This window comes from Scardinius erythrophthalmus (genome assembly GCF_964197995.2).
Source record: "Scardinius erythrophthalmus genome assembly, chromosome: 18".
In the NCBI taxonomy this organism is placed as follows: domain Eukaryota; kingdom Metazoa; phylum Chordata; class Actinopteri; order Cypriniformes; family Leuciscidae; genus Scardinius; species Scardinius erythrophthalmus.
Window position 1 is genome coordinate 5,173,297 of NC_138238.1, and position 16,511 is coordinate 5,189,807.

At 40.9% G+C, this 16,511-nt stretch overlaps 1 protein-coding gene across 19 annotated transcripts in view; it reads right to left on the reverse strand.

Annotated features, from left to right (window-relative positions):
• The window catches only part of ebf3a (EBF transcription factor 3a), a 92,241-nt gene that overhangs the window by 13,459 nt on the left and 62,271 nt on the right, over window positions 1-16,511 (reverse strand). For 10 of the 19 annotated variants that reach the window (XM_081393019.1, XM_081393029.1, XM_081393022.1 and 7 more), the window contains exons 9-10: window positions 10,833-10,966; window positions 9,631-9,757 (exon numbers count right to left, since the gene is read on the reverse strand). In XM_081393019.1, the coding sequence (XP_081249145.1) occupies window positions 9,631-9,757; window positions 10,833-10,966 (261 nt within the window). The remainder of the gene's footprint in view (window positions 1-9,630; window positions 9,758-10,832; window positions 10,967-16,511) is intronic. The other 9 variants (XM_081393020.1, XM_081393030.1, XM_081393018.1 and 6 more) reach the window with 1 other exon arrangement.

Sequence of the window (16,511 nt, forward strand, 5' to 3'; positions counted from 1 at the left end):
GACCGTATAAAAGGGAAATGTGCTTGCTAATGAGCTAGCATGCTTTTCGGGCCGAACGAGAGCGGAGTGAATGAACAGAAGGGTTTGCGTTTGATGGATGACAAATCTAAAGCTCCTTGGGCTGGTCATCATGTTTAGTTGTTTTTTTCACCCCTCATTTGTAAAAGAGAATGTTAAGCACAATCTGCCAGGGATTTAACATAAAACAGCCTCTGATTTTACATCCAGAGAGAGCCTGTGTGTGTGTGTCTACATGTATGTGTGTGCGCGTCTCCATATATTTCAAGATTGAGTGTTTTGACCTTGTTCTCGCAGACTGTATATATTGTCATTCTTCAAAGCTGACACGCTAGAGTGCGGCAGATACTAAACTGTGACACGTTTTTATTTAGCAATAAGAGAAGCGTCCCATAGTAACATCACAGGGAAGTGACACGATCGCAATCAATCACAATAAAACGCAGCTGTGCGGATTCGCAAAGTTACGAGACGGAGAAAACTTACTTGATGCACTAAATATACTATGTAAAAACGGTATAGGTCATTTTCTTTAGAAAAATCTGGATTTGAGTATGGTAAAATTCTGAATCGGTAAAGGATATTCAATTGGCATTTCTCACTGGTCTAAAGAATAGACAGTTTCTTGGGGTGTGTAAAAATGTATATGTTTTGAAGACTTTGGCATAAAGCATTCTGGGTAATGAAGTGTTATTCCACTACGGCCATAAAATGAAAATTAATAATGAAATGCATAAATTATTATATATTCTCTGTTGTTTGATAAGATGTTATTGGTAATTCAAAATGGAAAATGAAATATTAAAAAAAAAACCGTTATGAATTTCAATCTATTTGAACACACTTAAATTCTACATTAAATTCTATTCAAATTATTTTCATTTGGTTTAAAAAAAAATGTGTTTGCATTCCAGACGTCCATTACATCCCATGATGATGATAAGTGTGTATCTTTGGCTCTGATAATGAATGGCTTTCTTGCTGTTGCTCTCTATTACTTTGTCTAATTATCCTTAACTGCTGCGAGCTTATCTCCGCCCCACCCCCACCATCAAGAACCACTTTTCCACTTTTTTTTTTACTTCTACAAACACAAATCAGAAAGGGGAAACGCAAGAGATTTTTAAGCGGAGAGAGATCTTGAATAGTGCTGCCCATCTCTGGTTTCTTAAGGGAACGGAGGATGCCTGACTGTTGTCAACATGCTCTGCGAAAACAAAAACGTGGAAAGGATATGTCTTTTAACACGGATTGCCCATTGTTCTACAGCTAAGCTACAGAGACATAGAAGAAAGGAAAATGAAAAAGGAAAAGCATCAAAGGGCAAAAAGAGTTTCTGAGTTTAATGCAGCATAATAAAAACAGGAAAACATTCATTTGTTCCAGCACAGCTGCTGGATTTCGCTCTAAATGAGGTCAATTTCATTACAATTATGATCATCTTCCTGTAACTGCCTGACCAAGATGTAGTAATAATTCAGTAACTTTACCAAAAACAGACCACCTTCAAAATTAGAATTTATTTGACCTGAAATATAATCTGAGAGAAGAACTAAGGACTTTTTTTTTTTGTTAACAAGAGAGACATGCTAGCAGCTGCCACAGATGCGTCTCACAACAGAAACTTTTCTCTTGTAATATGTAAAAGATGTATATATAGAATCATATATATAGATAGATATATACTATATATATATATATATATATATATATAGCGTTTTAAAATGTTTGACATTTTTGGTCACTACAACTCGACTAACAATGTATAAAACCCTTTATTAGAAAAAAGACTAATGATAGGCGACCACAAAGGTGATAAACCAAATGAAAAGCGATTTTTGGGATTAAAGTGGAAAAGAACGAGGCATAGACAACTAAAAGGGGAGAAATTAGCTGATGGCTGACTAGTTTTGTACTATTACAATGCTTTGAATTTCAAGCCTGATTTGAGCAAGAAAAAGAGCAATATAGAGAAGAAGAGGTGGGGGGGTGAAGTGGGGTTTTCAGAGAACAGAGAGAGCTGGAGCTCTTCGACATGGCGCTAACTTCTTCATTTTATTGCCAGCTGTCTCCGAGGAAGCTATTTCATCTCCAAGAAATTCAGATACTCCGGAAATTAAAATTTCAAAGATCTGCGGCGTGAAAAAAAAAAAAAAAAAAGAGTGTGGGAGAAAAAAAATCAATGGAGGCAGATCAATGCTCATAGAAATTTCATGAACTTTGAACCGATACAGGCATGATGATGAGAAAGAGAGAGAGGGGGCCGCTCGAGCCACCGATAAAGTGTCGACAGGACAAGAGAATCCCACTCTCAAGATCTAGGCCCTTCATATTTTATTTCCCTGACAGAAATTACATTTCAAGTCTATTTCTGTAACAAGGAAGGTTAAAAAAGACCTCCACCCCTTCCATTTCTCTTTTTTTCCTCCTTTTGTCAGCATTCTCCATCCATGTGACTCACCTCCGGCGGATCCGACTCAAACGGCCCGCCGATATCAAATCGAATTGGGTTCCCCCGATCGCAGACGCAAACGAATATTGTAAAATGAAGATCGATACATGGATGAAGTGGGGGGGGGGGGAATCAATGGCCGCTAAATTATTGCTGCATTTCGTCCTCATTCGAGATGAGTTGTGTTTTCCTCTGCCGGTCAATACTCTGCGGCTTCTCTCATTAATCTATAAATAAATTCGGCGATGAATGTGGCGCACGGGTTAGGCCCGGGTCAGAGGGCTGCACACGGGAAGATGTTTGGGAACGAGAGAGCGCCCCATCCATCAGAGGAGTGCTGGCCACTGGAGCATGACTAATTTCTCTGACTTAGTGAGGACAAACCTATTTAAAGCTGCCAGAGGTAAAAAAAAAAAAAAAAAAAGAAAAAAAATGGACTGAGCCAAAATAGCAACCAGCAGGGCCAATCATACCCAAATCACTCCAGTGCAACTCTCTTTAAGGAGAGAAGGTTCATTCGACCCTTCCAGCACATGCAGAGGTTGACTGAATCTTTTTTGGACCTCTGCTTATTATAGAGTTGTAGCTTGTCACAATATTGCGTTAAAATATCACCACAATCCCCAACGGTGTGACATTGCTCACAATAATGGCGCGCTCCTCTCTGAAGTAATAATATTTCTCAAACAACTGTCTGAGAAGAAAAATTCTCATCTGCTGAGAAGGACTCAGTTCTTGGTTCTAGTTATTAGTGAGCAGTTCCCCAGTACACTTGTATCATTAGACAAGAGCGCAATAGAGAGTCGCCAAGTGTTTTTCTCCATTCGTTTTCTCTAAAGACATTTCCATTAAAAAATATAAAATTTGATTGAAAAAATAATTGCATTTAAAATATAGAATATATAATATTGGATTAGTGTCTTCTAAACTGTGCATTATAATAATATTAATTTGCTCCTTTTAATTCATGAATGTCAATTCTGATTTAAAAAGATTGGGCATCTTTTCTTCTTTTGGTTCAGAACCTTTGATTCTGATTCAGAATTGTAATCATTTTTAATCCGAATCTTCAAAATGTGAATCTGAATAAAAGACTCTGGAAGTCGTTAATTCATTGTGATTGTACAGTATTAACAAATATTTTATGCATCTATCATCCTTTAAACTTTAAGGATTTTAAACTCTTCAAAGCTTTCATATAAGGATGTCAAGTCAACTTGCTTTTCTAACTGAACTAATTTTAATTCAATTGAACTGGATTTAAAAAAAAAACATTCTCTATTCTGTTCTAAATGGCACACATCTCTGCAGCTAAATGTAAATCTTACAAAACAATATAGAGAAAAGGAATGGATTTCCTCTGTTTAGAACTCGTTCATGCACTCTTTTAAGTGTGGAAGACAGTTTTGTTGTGCTTGATGTAGTGAACATGATGGAGAACAACTCCTGGACTGCGTTCAAACACCTCTGTTTACATTTCCTCCCTGCTACTGATTACTTCTGGTAGTTCTGAGTGTGTTTGCATATGTGTGTGTGTGTGTGTGTGTGCAGTCCTATCAGATGCAGCTCGTGCTCAGCGAGGCCAAAGGCAGTGGGTGGGGACGAGTGTCTGATGGACAGATAGCCCAGTGCAAACGGCTGGCTGATAATTCGCTGATATGCCGTTTCATGTGCCAGCGTTTAGATTTGTTTACCATCTTTCCTGTTTCCAACCGCCCCCTCCCAATCTGCTTACAAAGACCCCACTAGAAGATCGTCCTCTTCCAGCGACTTCCTCGAGAAGTGGACGAGCCTTTTGAAGTGGACGAGAGCGGAACTACAGAAGGGAGGTGAAATGGAAAAAATCCACTCTTTACATTTTGAAACACTTGCGTCAGAGGTTAATTGCCTCTAAATGTCAGTAATTAGTCTAATGAAGACCAGCGCTTGGATCCAGTGTGCCCGTGTGCATGCGTGCCAGGATCGAGATGGGCCGAGTGAGTGAAGGGGCGAGATGACCCCTTTGTCCTTTTGTGCTATGATAAATGACCGTCTCCTCCTCTGTGCGTTTTGTCAGTTTCAGCGCAGTTGAGTCGATACCTTCACCTTGACAAGGAAACTTTGTGATTTATCAGGGCCGCCGGCCAATCAACAGGCCGGGAGTTTGGAGCCCTTGGAGAGCCCGAGAGCACGCTGTGGTCAAAGTCTCGGGGAGCCGAACGGGGCGACGTTGTCATCGGCGTGATAGACAAATGAGTCTCGTTAGAAGCGGCCAAAAAAAGAGGGGAGGGGTCCCGAGATGGAGGAAAAAAGTGAGAAATAGGAAGCAGAAAAAGCGCTTGACTCGTACTAATAACAGAAAGAGTCCAGATCGGTCACGGCGGGTTAAAAGACGAAGCACCCTGTCACGCCGCAGGTTTTGAAATTAGCAAATAATGTTCCCGACTTCTGATAAATGTCTGACGGGCCTCCCTCGCAAATCATTTTTTAACATTTTGATGCATGTCTACAATCCCATCGGAGGAAGGGAAAAGTTTACTGGCCCTCGAATGTGCCGTGACAAATGAAGGCCGGTAAGTGTACAATTTCTGTATGAAGTATAGTTCATTTTCGCCAATTCTGGTAAATGGGTGTCACTGATTAGGACAAATAGTCTGGAAGGGTGATAGCTCCTGCCGTACGTCTCTATTCCTCTTCCTCCTTCTCTCCCTGGCCTCCAGTGGAGCGTTAAGGCCGTGGTCACCAGTGACCATGCCTAAATAGAAAGCAATAGCTTTGATGCAATTAGAGTCCGACGTTGAGCTTTATTTATGGCGGGTGTCATTGTTGGGAATCGTTTGTAAAAGCGCTCAGGAGGCCTGCCTCCGTTAAAGTGTCTATTAGAGCCAGAGCGCTCACATACATATATATCTTAATTTATATCTCTCACTTTCCCCTTGTTAGGAGCCAAAGGAGATCATTGCTGCCTCCAAATTTGGGTCATAGATATGGACGGAATGTATTCCCATGCACAATCTGTCATTCCAATTTGTTTATAGGGATGTTCCTGCTGATCTTTTAAGGTACTTTTGAGACCAAGTCTCCCAAAAAAGGTTCTGTGGGAAAAAAAAGTGGCATTTTTTTTTTTTTTGTGCCAATTCCGATATCAGCTCAAAGCAAAAATAAAAACTGTATTGTCTATTAAAAAATAATCAAATACGATATATTTGTTAAATAACTACATTTATATAGAGAATTGTATATATATATATATATATATATATATATATATATATATATATATATATATACATACATATCATTTTCTATATTAATTTAACATTAACATTAATAACATTAACATATATAGAATTAGATTTTTACATATATACTGTACATAAGATATAAACAATATTATTCTAATATATAATATTTTATAGTTTAATATTTTTTCTATTTAAAAACAAACAAACAAACAAGTAAATAAATAAATACAATTGTTTATAACAAATATAACATTTCTAATTCAATTTCAATAGGGAATACATCAACACAAGAAAGAAAGAAAAATAAACTCATCAAGCCATTTCATGAGGAATTTAAAGGGAACATCTGGATGGACTTTTTAAAATAGCCAGATCAGCTAAAGAGAGCATTTGTGAGTTGAGAGCTATTGGCAAAGGGACAAACAGCCGTCCTGCTTTGATTTTTTCTCTCTCTCTCTCTCTCTCTCTCTCTCTCTCTCTCTCTCTCTCTCTCTCTCTCTCTCTCTCTCTCTCTCTCTCTCTCTCTCTCTCTCTCTCTCTCTCTCTCTCTCTCTCTCTCTCTCTCTTTATGGAGCTTTCTGACAAGATGTTCCATGCCAGACCTGATCAATGGATAACCAATACAGGTATCAGATGGCGCAGCGGTGGCCTTGTGTTAACAAAAGACACTATCGTACAAACATACAAGGTTAAAGATGAAAAAACTAACAGAACATGCAGTTCTTTGAAGGATACAAAGGGATGCAGACTCAATAAACCACTGCAGTGTTTCCTTTTAAATGAAGACGCTAAGAGCCTAGAGCTGTAAATAGCCCAACACACACACACAAACAAGCGGTAGATCAGAGTGTTAATGGACGGCTATTGAATAACACATTGTTTTAGGCCCAGTTCTGGCAGCTCATAAACTCTTGCGTGTTTGCGTAACCTTACGGGATGCCGACATCCCATCACAGGCCGTCTTTAATGTCCCCAGGTCTTGGTGGATCTCTGCGGCGTGTTTAATTTCACTGCTGTTTAGCTGTGTCAAAGCAAGAGGCGTTGGAGAGTACCAGAGGACATTAGGAGCCGCTTTCAGAGTCTGAGCAGAGTAATTTGTTTAAAGAGCATTGACCTCTGAGACAGGCGGCTTGTGTTGGCTGTGATGGAGGAGAATTATCGACTCTTAAAGTAGCACTGCACTCTGACAGGCGTATGCCGCCACATCTGAGCGAACACGAAGGACCTTTTACAACACCTTCAGCACTGACACTATTCACAGGGCAATGAAGGACATATCACCCAAAAATCACAAGAACTTATATTTAGTTTAAATTGTAATGAAGGCTATATTTAGGACCATTATGATTTGCAACATTATTTTCCAAATAAGCAAAAAAAATTCTACATAAAAAATTCACAAAAAAAAGTCATAATATGCTTAATTGTCATGACAATAATATCACAATACAAAAAAATCATAATGTTCCTAAAGCTTGCTTAAAGCTTCACGATAATATATATATGCATTTAATGCACAAATGGTAAATCACAGCATACATCACTCAACAGATGGTTGCTGTATGCTAGTAATGATCAGACCCATATCTGAGCGTACTACACCCCTGCAAAAGGAGGTCACGACACAGTATTTAATTGGCCGTGATGTATCAGATGAGAGCAAGGGTGTGTCTGACTCCGAAAAAAAGAGGGTGGTCAACATGAAATGTTGTAACGCCCAACAAAAACACAGTATATAATTATTAAAGAATGATCTTGTAAAATATCTGACACTTACACAATTTAGCAAATACACACAAACAAACACAGAGAGAGAGAGAGAGAGAGAGAGAGCGCTTTTAGCATTTCCAGTTCAAAGCGGCTGTTTATGAACTAATTACAGGCATAAACTCGAGCAATTTGTTTCGATCGATATCACTTACAAGAGTTTAAGAACTGAAAATGGGAGAAGAGAGAAAAAAATGGAAATATAGAAAGAACAAAACATAAGCAAAATGCACCTCTGAGCTTTGCTAAAAGAAAATAATCATAATTACAGTAATTACAAGTACTATTTTTGATATAGTCTTTTATTTAACAACTTTTATTAATAAATAAGCTTTGAATGGGAATTTAATTGACTTAAAGTGTCAATCAGTTTGATAAAGCCTTATAACAGCATGAAATGAATCCAGTCTAGCGTGTGTGTGTGTGTGTGTGTGTGTGTGTGTGTGTGTGTGTGTGTGTGTGTGTGTGTCTGATTTGCCTGTCATTTGTGACCTCAGAGAGGGAGGTGAGGCATTATGGGGATTGGAGTTCAGAAGATGAGAGGGACGGGGCGTGTAGTCTGTGACTTCTCTTCTTTAATTCGAGGGGATAATTAACTAAGTCCTCAAAATCTCCGCCAGTAATTATATCTCCTCACTGATGAGCAGGAACAAGGATCAGTGAGGGAAAACAAACAAACATTTCATGAAGACAGGGGAAGGTGGGGGTGACAGATGCTGGATTGTCTTCTATAAAGGCCTCCAGTAAACTTAGGCAATATAAGTATACAGTATAAACATCTATATACTGTATATAAACTATATTTATAGCACTCGATGCATAGATGGATGGATGGATAGCACTTAATGCATAGATAGATAGATAGATAGATAGATAGATAGATAGATAGATAGATAGATAGATAGATAGATAGATAGATAGATAGATAGATAGATAGATAGATAGATAGATAGATAGATAGATAGATAGCAATGTACAGTATGCTTTCAATATAAAGGACAAGAATTGTAAAATCATAATAAATGTATACTGTAACTTTCACTATCTTTTGATTCAGAAATGTTGATACTTTTTTCACATCAAAGTCAAAGATTCTGATAAAAAAATCGAAAAAATCAAATCTGAATCAAAAGAAGAAAAGATGCAAAAGAAGAAGAATAGTTGGCGAATCCTGATATGTGATAAACCACAATCCTGTACGTTCAGATCAACGATTGCATACTGACTGGGCAGCAGAACAGCAGTTTTGGTTTCGGACTCAGAAACTTTGGTCGGAAACTAGGCTAACCACGGTCAATTTTTGTTAGGGTTGATGACGCAAATGTTCGTCAAAACATTGTAATGTGTGCTGAATTTGACACTGACTCCCTGTTTTGTGCTTATTAGCATTAGCACATGGTTAGTTCCCGAGTCTCTGCGGCTTTAACGATGGCAGACATTAATGTCTGAGCAGGTCTGGTATTAGCCGGCCCTGTGTTCTCGGGTTTCATTATCGCAGGGGCTCGTTGGCCTCTGCCCTGCCCCTGCTGAGAGGGTTAAATGTGGGAGGGAGAATCGGCCCGCAGCCTTGGTGGGGTTGAGATGGGGAACAGCTGCCTGGGGGGACCGGGGCCCCTTCCTCACCTCTCTCTCTCTCTCTCTCTGTCATTTTCTCTCTCTCTCTCCCTCTCTCTCTCTCTCCCTCCTTGACATTCCTGAGTGTGAGAGTAATTCCTGATGATTATCTCATTGTCCTACTCAATTTGGGATCTGACACACTGCTTCCAGGTCAAACACGGTGTGACCATGTAACCTCCAGTATCAGCTGTACCGAGGGAGAGATTACGCTCATCTTAGACCACATAAAAACACAATCGCCCACAATCCACCCAGACACACAAAGCACAACCTTGTGAGCTGGTCACACATACGTATGCACACATGAGTAACCTGGGCACCAAGAAACACTAGTGTTTTTGTGCAAAGTAGAGGAAAGGGTGCAGTAGAAAGGGTCAGAGATGTGTTGTCAGGATTTGAGATTAACTGGAGTTGGCAGCTTCCCCCAACTCCATTGGTCTGCGTTATGATATAGGGTTACAGAGGCATGCATCTCACACTTAACATGAAGCCAAAGACTTGAGAGAATGGAGGGAACCTAAACAAAAACCAACTGATATGACTGCAACTCACCTGTATACACGAATCGTCCCGGCGCACCTTTGCAGAACTGCTTTGACTTGTAGGACAGGGTGACTTCTACGACGCCCGGGATGTGTCTTGGAGGGGTCTGCACTCGGATGGCATGGGGCGTAATGAGCTTCGAGAGAGAATGGGTAACCCGGTTAGGACCATGCAAACTCCACCAATTGTATAGATTTGAGAAACTGGCATGCAATGAAAACATTAAACCAATGAGCTCCAGTGCTTAACTAATTGTCAAGTATCCTGACAGGTAGAAACTAAACCTTCATAAGTAAATCTGGCCCATAATTTTTCCAAATTTAATGTCAGTGGAAAGATCTTACTGTAGCTCTTACATAGAGCTCAGAAATTAGCGTTACCAGCTAAGAAAGACAGTGGGCAAACTCGGTTAGGACCATGCTGATTGTTGCATAGATTTGAACGCCTGAGTGGTAAAGTAACCTGTCAAGTAGAAGAATTTTATTTGTCCTCGCTTTAGAGTTAACGTCAGCAAATAGTCCTTGGATTACACTGAGCCCAGGAAAGGCCAAGGGGCAGGAGTCCTGTTAAAATCACCTCCATATGTCTTTCCTTCACTGTTTTCCTTGCTTTCCCTCGCTCGTTTCTCCCCCTCTGAGATATTTCACCCCTAATTGTTCAATTGTTTTGCAAGACCTCACGGTTCGGCAAGGAACGCGGCGGAGGCCTCTGTGGACTTATTGTGAGGCTGTTTAGCATGCAGTTTGTTTATCTAACTCCTTATCTGCTCGTGTGATTAAACTAGGAAAAGAAAAATAATAAAATAAAATCGAATAAACAAACGCTCATTGGCTCGTTGAGGCTCCGACCGACAAATATATGCCAGACAGCTTTATCAACTCATAAAGGAACACACTAACCTGAAATCATTATTAGCTCCGAACTAATTACGACGCAGCTTCGGCATCCCTTTAGTTCACTCTTATTTATATGTTTATGTGGCGTGAAATGAACAAAAAGTAAATGTACAGAGACAATAAACGGACGGCAGCATAATTGCATTAAACCGGTAGAAGCAGGGCTTCATAAACTGTGTATAATCACAGTTTTCACGTAATCACTTTTTATAGAATCTAATGAAGTTCATTAGAAGGCTGTTACAGGAGTACATGGCTGGGCAAATATCTCGTGCACAATAAAATGAATTATCTGGTTTTATGCCAAAGTCTTACCTCACTCCATACTAGCATGGTGCCAAACACGACCTGTAGTCCATCGAAGAAGTTATCGCCGATGATGATGACCGTGGCTCCTCCAGTGGTCCAGCCTTCACTCGGGCTAATGGCCTTTATGCACGGGGTAGCTGCTTATAACAGAACAAAAAACGCACAACTCAGGATCCTGTTTTTGTATGGACACACGCTAGCCACAAGCAGATCATTCTCATGCTGAGGATAATGAAACCCTAAAGTAAACGAAGCATGAATGATTTGGGCCACGTGAAAACAAAAGGCCTGTGTTGTACATCAACCCTTCTGTGTAGAAATCAGCCATTAAACTGTTCACTAACACAATGAGAGAGAAAAGAAAACATCGACTGATGCGGCCTGTGTCCGTTCGGCAGATAAACCGTCGTTCAGATACGTTAGAGCAAACGCGGCCGTTGCTGATGATTAAGCACTGTGTGCACGCTAGGACCGTCGATTTATCTGTCCGGCTTTCACAGATCTGAGATCAGTCAATCAAAAGGTCGTGGAGCAAAGCACGGGCGGCGGGACAGCAAAAAAGCGTGACTTCGATTTTTCATGCACCCGCTAATTGGGTCGAGGCTTTTTATCTGCAAACCTTGCCTTTGGTTTAAAAACTTCCAACTTTCTCCTCTCGTCCAACCCTTTATCTCCCAGTGTCTCTTATCTTTTGGTAATGAGCACTTTTTGCCTTTTGGGGTCTTTAAAATCAGATTTTAGAGGCGATGAGATGGGATTTGTGAGTTTAAGGTTTAAATAGGTAAGCTATCATGCTAATGGTAAAGTACACGTGTTCTTAAATGAGAGAACGAGGTTGTGGGTCTGACCCCGCCTTTGTCGAGAAGTTAGCCAATGGCTCATTAGCATACATTATTGTAGTGACTGGCCCCCCTCCACCCCTGCGGAGTCAACACTACCACAGTTGTAAGCGGTCGGAGGCCTAGGGCGACTCGACCCCCCCCGTTAACATCTTAGCGCTGTGTGCTTTGATCCGCTTTTCCTCTTCACTCTGTTGACTCTGTTCTGCCACCCCCTCCAAAGCACCTTTTGAATACGAACTCCCGGGCAAAGCGAGCGCGAATATGACAACACACTGCTAATACTGGCCAACAATTCAACCGCAACAGTAGCCCTTCACCTTGAGCTGTTTTCATTTTATTTTACGGCTTTCCAGGCCTCACTCATTTCGTTTCTTTTCCAGGGAAAAACAATGGCATTGTGCTTTTAGATTTTAAGGTCTCAGAGAGGTTATTAATAATGCACAGAAGATGGTTGGCCTCTTTGGAAACCCTCTCAGCTTAAAATCTCTCCCCTCCATTAAAAGTGTCTGACATCATTTTCATCAGCCCACAGACTCTGACATCATTTTATAACCCGAAAATATTCAATACGCCTCTTGTGCCAATACTAATGCTGCTCTCACATATTTGTTTTAATGATTTAAATGCCAAATCACTATTAACTTATATACTTCAGATTACACATACATTACATCAATTTGATATTAACATTTTGAAATAACTTTCATTTAATAATATTATAATAGAAATTGTTGAATAATTGACAATGGGGCTGGGCTGTTGAATTAAGAAATATTAAAATTATACATAATTATAATATTTAATATTCCCACCAATTGTGTGTGTGTATATAGTCTCTCTCCCAATATATGGCTCCTGTACTGCCTGTTTAATCCTTCGCAAGGTGAATAACAGAAGTTGGATTGCCGGTCTGGGACGTGTTATGTGCCCAAATCTAATACGTAAGGTTAGGGGTTTGTTCAAGTACTTATTAAGCTCCGCCAATAATGCAATAAATGATATATTTATGACCGTTACATGAGGTAAACTTGTGGGGTTAAGCCCTTGTGTGTGCAGGTGTTTCTCTCCCCTGTCTCTCTGCTGTTCTAGCGGCCCTAGTTAATCAACATTAGGTATTGTTGTGTAGAACAGCCCAGACAAGGCAGCTCTCTTTGTTTGCCTTAATGTTGGACTAGTGGAGGTTATATTTACTCATTCCTCTCAGCTCCCAGAGCACCAGAAGCCCTGAGCTCTCTCTCTCTCTCTCTCTCTCTCTCTCTCTCTCTCTCTCTCTCTCTCTCTCTCTCTCTCTCTCTCTCTCTCTCTCTCTCTCTCTCACTCTCTCTCTCTCACACACACACACTGGGAGCTTGCCCTTAACTAGAGCTGTTGACTTCATGCTAATAAGTTCATACAAATTTTCATTTCTGAGGCTTGGGAATGACATTTGCTTTTCTTAATTGCAGGCAGAGCGTTTGAAAGAGGATCAAGTCTCCAAAGACAGACACGACTCCTCATAGGGACTGACCTTCATCAGCGCAACCAATTATAGCAAATCATTCACCAAAAATTACAGTAAACAAATTTACTTTGTGTAGGTGAGCAGAAGGAAGGGGCTGGTGCACGTGAGTGTGTCTGCGCGTGCGCGAGGAGAGAACGGGCCCACGAGAGGGGCAGTCTGGCAGCTGTGGCCTGAGATCACCACGCATTGCCTCGGAATTCGCAACGCTCCCCCCCGCCATCCTAGAGAAAAGGCTGCCAGACCTCTCCCCTCTCCCCTCTCCGCCGCCGAGCATTTGCATACATTCTGCTTGAATATAGAGAGGGAACATGTGTTGAATGGGAAGCATAAAGGAGTGAATTACACAGCCTGTGTTCGTCAGCTAATGATATACGTGCGAAATGCACTCAAGCGGATGATGGAAATTGGAGAAAGCAGACATGGTCTATGGCGGCCCAGAGAGGCCAAGTTCAACACTCCACTAGGAAGTGACGGGCAGGAACGTGTTTTAACAAGGGAGAACAATTTAGCAGGGGATGTTGCTCAGGTTATGTTCGGAATTGCATACTGACATATTACCTGGAGTATTTCTGCAGTGCACAATGCACATTTTTTTATATGCATGGAAAATCTGAATCGCCTGATATATTTGTCAAAATCTGTATCTGACAAAGTATTTATATTTTTTTGGTTACAACAAATAATATCATAAAATATATATATATATATATATATATATATATATATATATATATATATATATATATATATATATAGTTATACATTAGTTATATTACATTAGTTGTTGCAACCAAACATTACTGCATTTTTGCAAAAAGATTTTTTTTTTTTTTATCCATGATAATTGGATGCTACTCGCATGCAACATAATGAGAACCCTAATTTTACTAATTAAAAAAAAAATAGCCAGTTTACAGTGCACGTTATAGAGACTGAAAAAATAAAATGTGTGGTAACATTTGTAAAATAATAAAAACTAATGCTAAATTATTATTTTAGTCTTGCAAAAAGGAATTTGCATGCATATCTGCTTGCATGTGTAAATGTATCGAATAATTTTGTGGTATTTCTTTACGCTCAGAGAAATCGCTGGCTTTGTTTCATCGGGCTTCCTCTGGCTGAAGTGGACGGTCAACAAGCAAGACTGTGTGTGTGTGTGTGTGCGTTTTCCCGTGTGTATTGTTTACAGAACACCACAGCGTCTTGGTGTGAAGCTTTAATCAGACTTGAGTCGTCTTCCATGGCAACATGGCGGCCGGCGTGTTTTGTCACCTTCTTCGCTGCACTCCCCAATATTGAGGCACTCTAACAGGTCCCATCCTGCCTGCTGCAACCTTCCTTTGTTCCAGCGCGTAAAATGTCTTGTAATTGTGCAGGGGATGTCCAGATGGCAGGCTGATCCCGGCGCTGATGGGATTAGAGCTCTTACCTCACGTCGGCCCATCTGTCCTCTCTAACTGGCTACGGCCTCACAGACGCCGACCGCTCGTCTTTATTGCATAAACCTAACAACATTACCGCCACTTGGTATGCAAATCAACTCGGAGCTGTAGGCCCAGACCGGAGGGGGTGTGCGTGCACCGCAAGAGAGACTTTTTTTTGCTCTAAATGTCTTCCTTCTCTTTTCGGTCTTGTGCATCACTATATTTCTTTGCTTTCGTGGAATTAGCACTAAACGGTTTTCAAATCGGGGAATGTGTTCATTTGGACCCGGGAGAGGGGGCTGGGGGGGCTCGATCGTGTATGTTCTGTCTGGCTATGTGCAGATGGGGCCATTTGGATCCGAGTGTGTGTGCGCATGTTCGCGCCTGTGTGAATTTGTACATATGTTTCTGCGTGGCGTATCTAAATGGCGCTAATGCAAAAGAAACCCTCCTATAGTGTGCGCTCGCCTCTTTCTCCTCCCCCAGGTTTCTTTCCCCAGCTGTAAATAATGAAAGGGGCTCATGTGCTCGGAGAGCACAGCAACGGTGAGGGTCCGCTGGGCTATGTGAAGGGAATTACTTTAAGTTGAAGATCAGAAGGCAGAGCAAATTCACTGTCCGGGAAAATTCGCCTGAATGAGATGATTAGATAAAAGTGTGATAGGACAGGAGAAACGGTAGGACCTCCCCGTGGCCGCTTTCGTGCTCTCTCAGCTTGCATTTATCACTTTCAAGAATGTGTTTCTAATCTAAACCACCCTGTATCTGCGCCGCAGACCTGGACTTGACCGTAAATATGGACGAAGTTATGTTTTACGACTATATATCCTGTACATGTGTGCAAGAAGCTCTCCTACACCAGAATGGAAAGAGATGACAGGTTGAACCTTTCTCTCGTTTCCTTCTCAGCCAAATGATAAGTCTTAAACATTCTCTGGAGTTTAAAGAAGTGATTAAACGCCAAGTTCGGATGCTCGGAAACTCTTTCTTTCTGTTTTAACGGCCCCCCGGTCGCCTTTAAAGGGCCAGATATTAGATAGGTAGCTGTAATATTCACTACGGCCCAAATTTGCCATCAGGGCCGGGTGAAACAGCAGGTAACTAAGTGGTGAGAGAACGCGTCTGCGAGGCCGGTGGGTGTTTAAGGAGGAGGTGAGCTTTTAAAACAGTCGGAAATTTAAAAGAGTTGTCAGGAATATCGCCACCACTTGTTACAGTGCTGTCAGAATTCACCGCGAGAGGGAATGAATTCGTTTAAATTTGAGCGTGACTATCATACGTGAGACCTAATAATGGGTGCGAAAGAAAGTTTTTGATGGAAACCATAAAATCACAAATTATGAGCGATCTGAAACAGTCTTTCTTCATGCACATCCTCTTCTAACAATAAAACCACTGAAATCCGACCGCAAATGAACTATATGGTGGTTGTAAACACAGTAATGGAAGCTTAGAAAAAGATTTACAATAAAAAGGACTCTGCCAAGGAGGCTTTGAAGAAGGATAGCCTCGGCAGTGTTTGGGTTGAGCCGTGTTTTTTCAGTCTTTCTCTCTCTCGGTCTCACGGGACTCAGGCAGACGAGGGGAGAGGCCTCAACCTTCTTAATTGCTCTCCTAATTAAAGGCGGTTGCTAAGGAAAACACACCTACTATCAAGCGACTACAGCAGAGAGACAAACAATACGTCAGAATACCAAACACTCGAGCGCTCAGGGCACAAACGTTCAATTACGCTACTTCTGTACTGCTTTTCACCGACGTTAATGCAAGAAGCCGAGAAATAGAAAACAAATATTTTTGCTGGGGTTTTTTGTCTCACACGAGTCGGGATTTGATGCGATTTCTCTTGCATCATTAAATATTACTGGAGCCTTGGTTGATATGGTAATTACGGACTGATTAAGACAAAGAAAATACT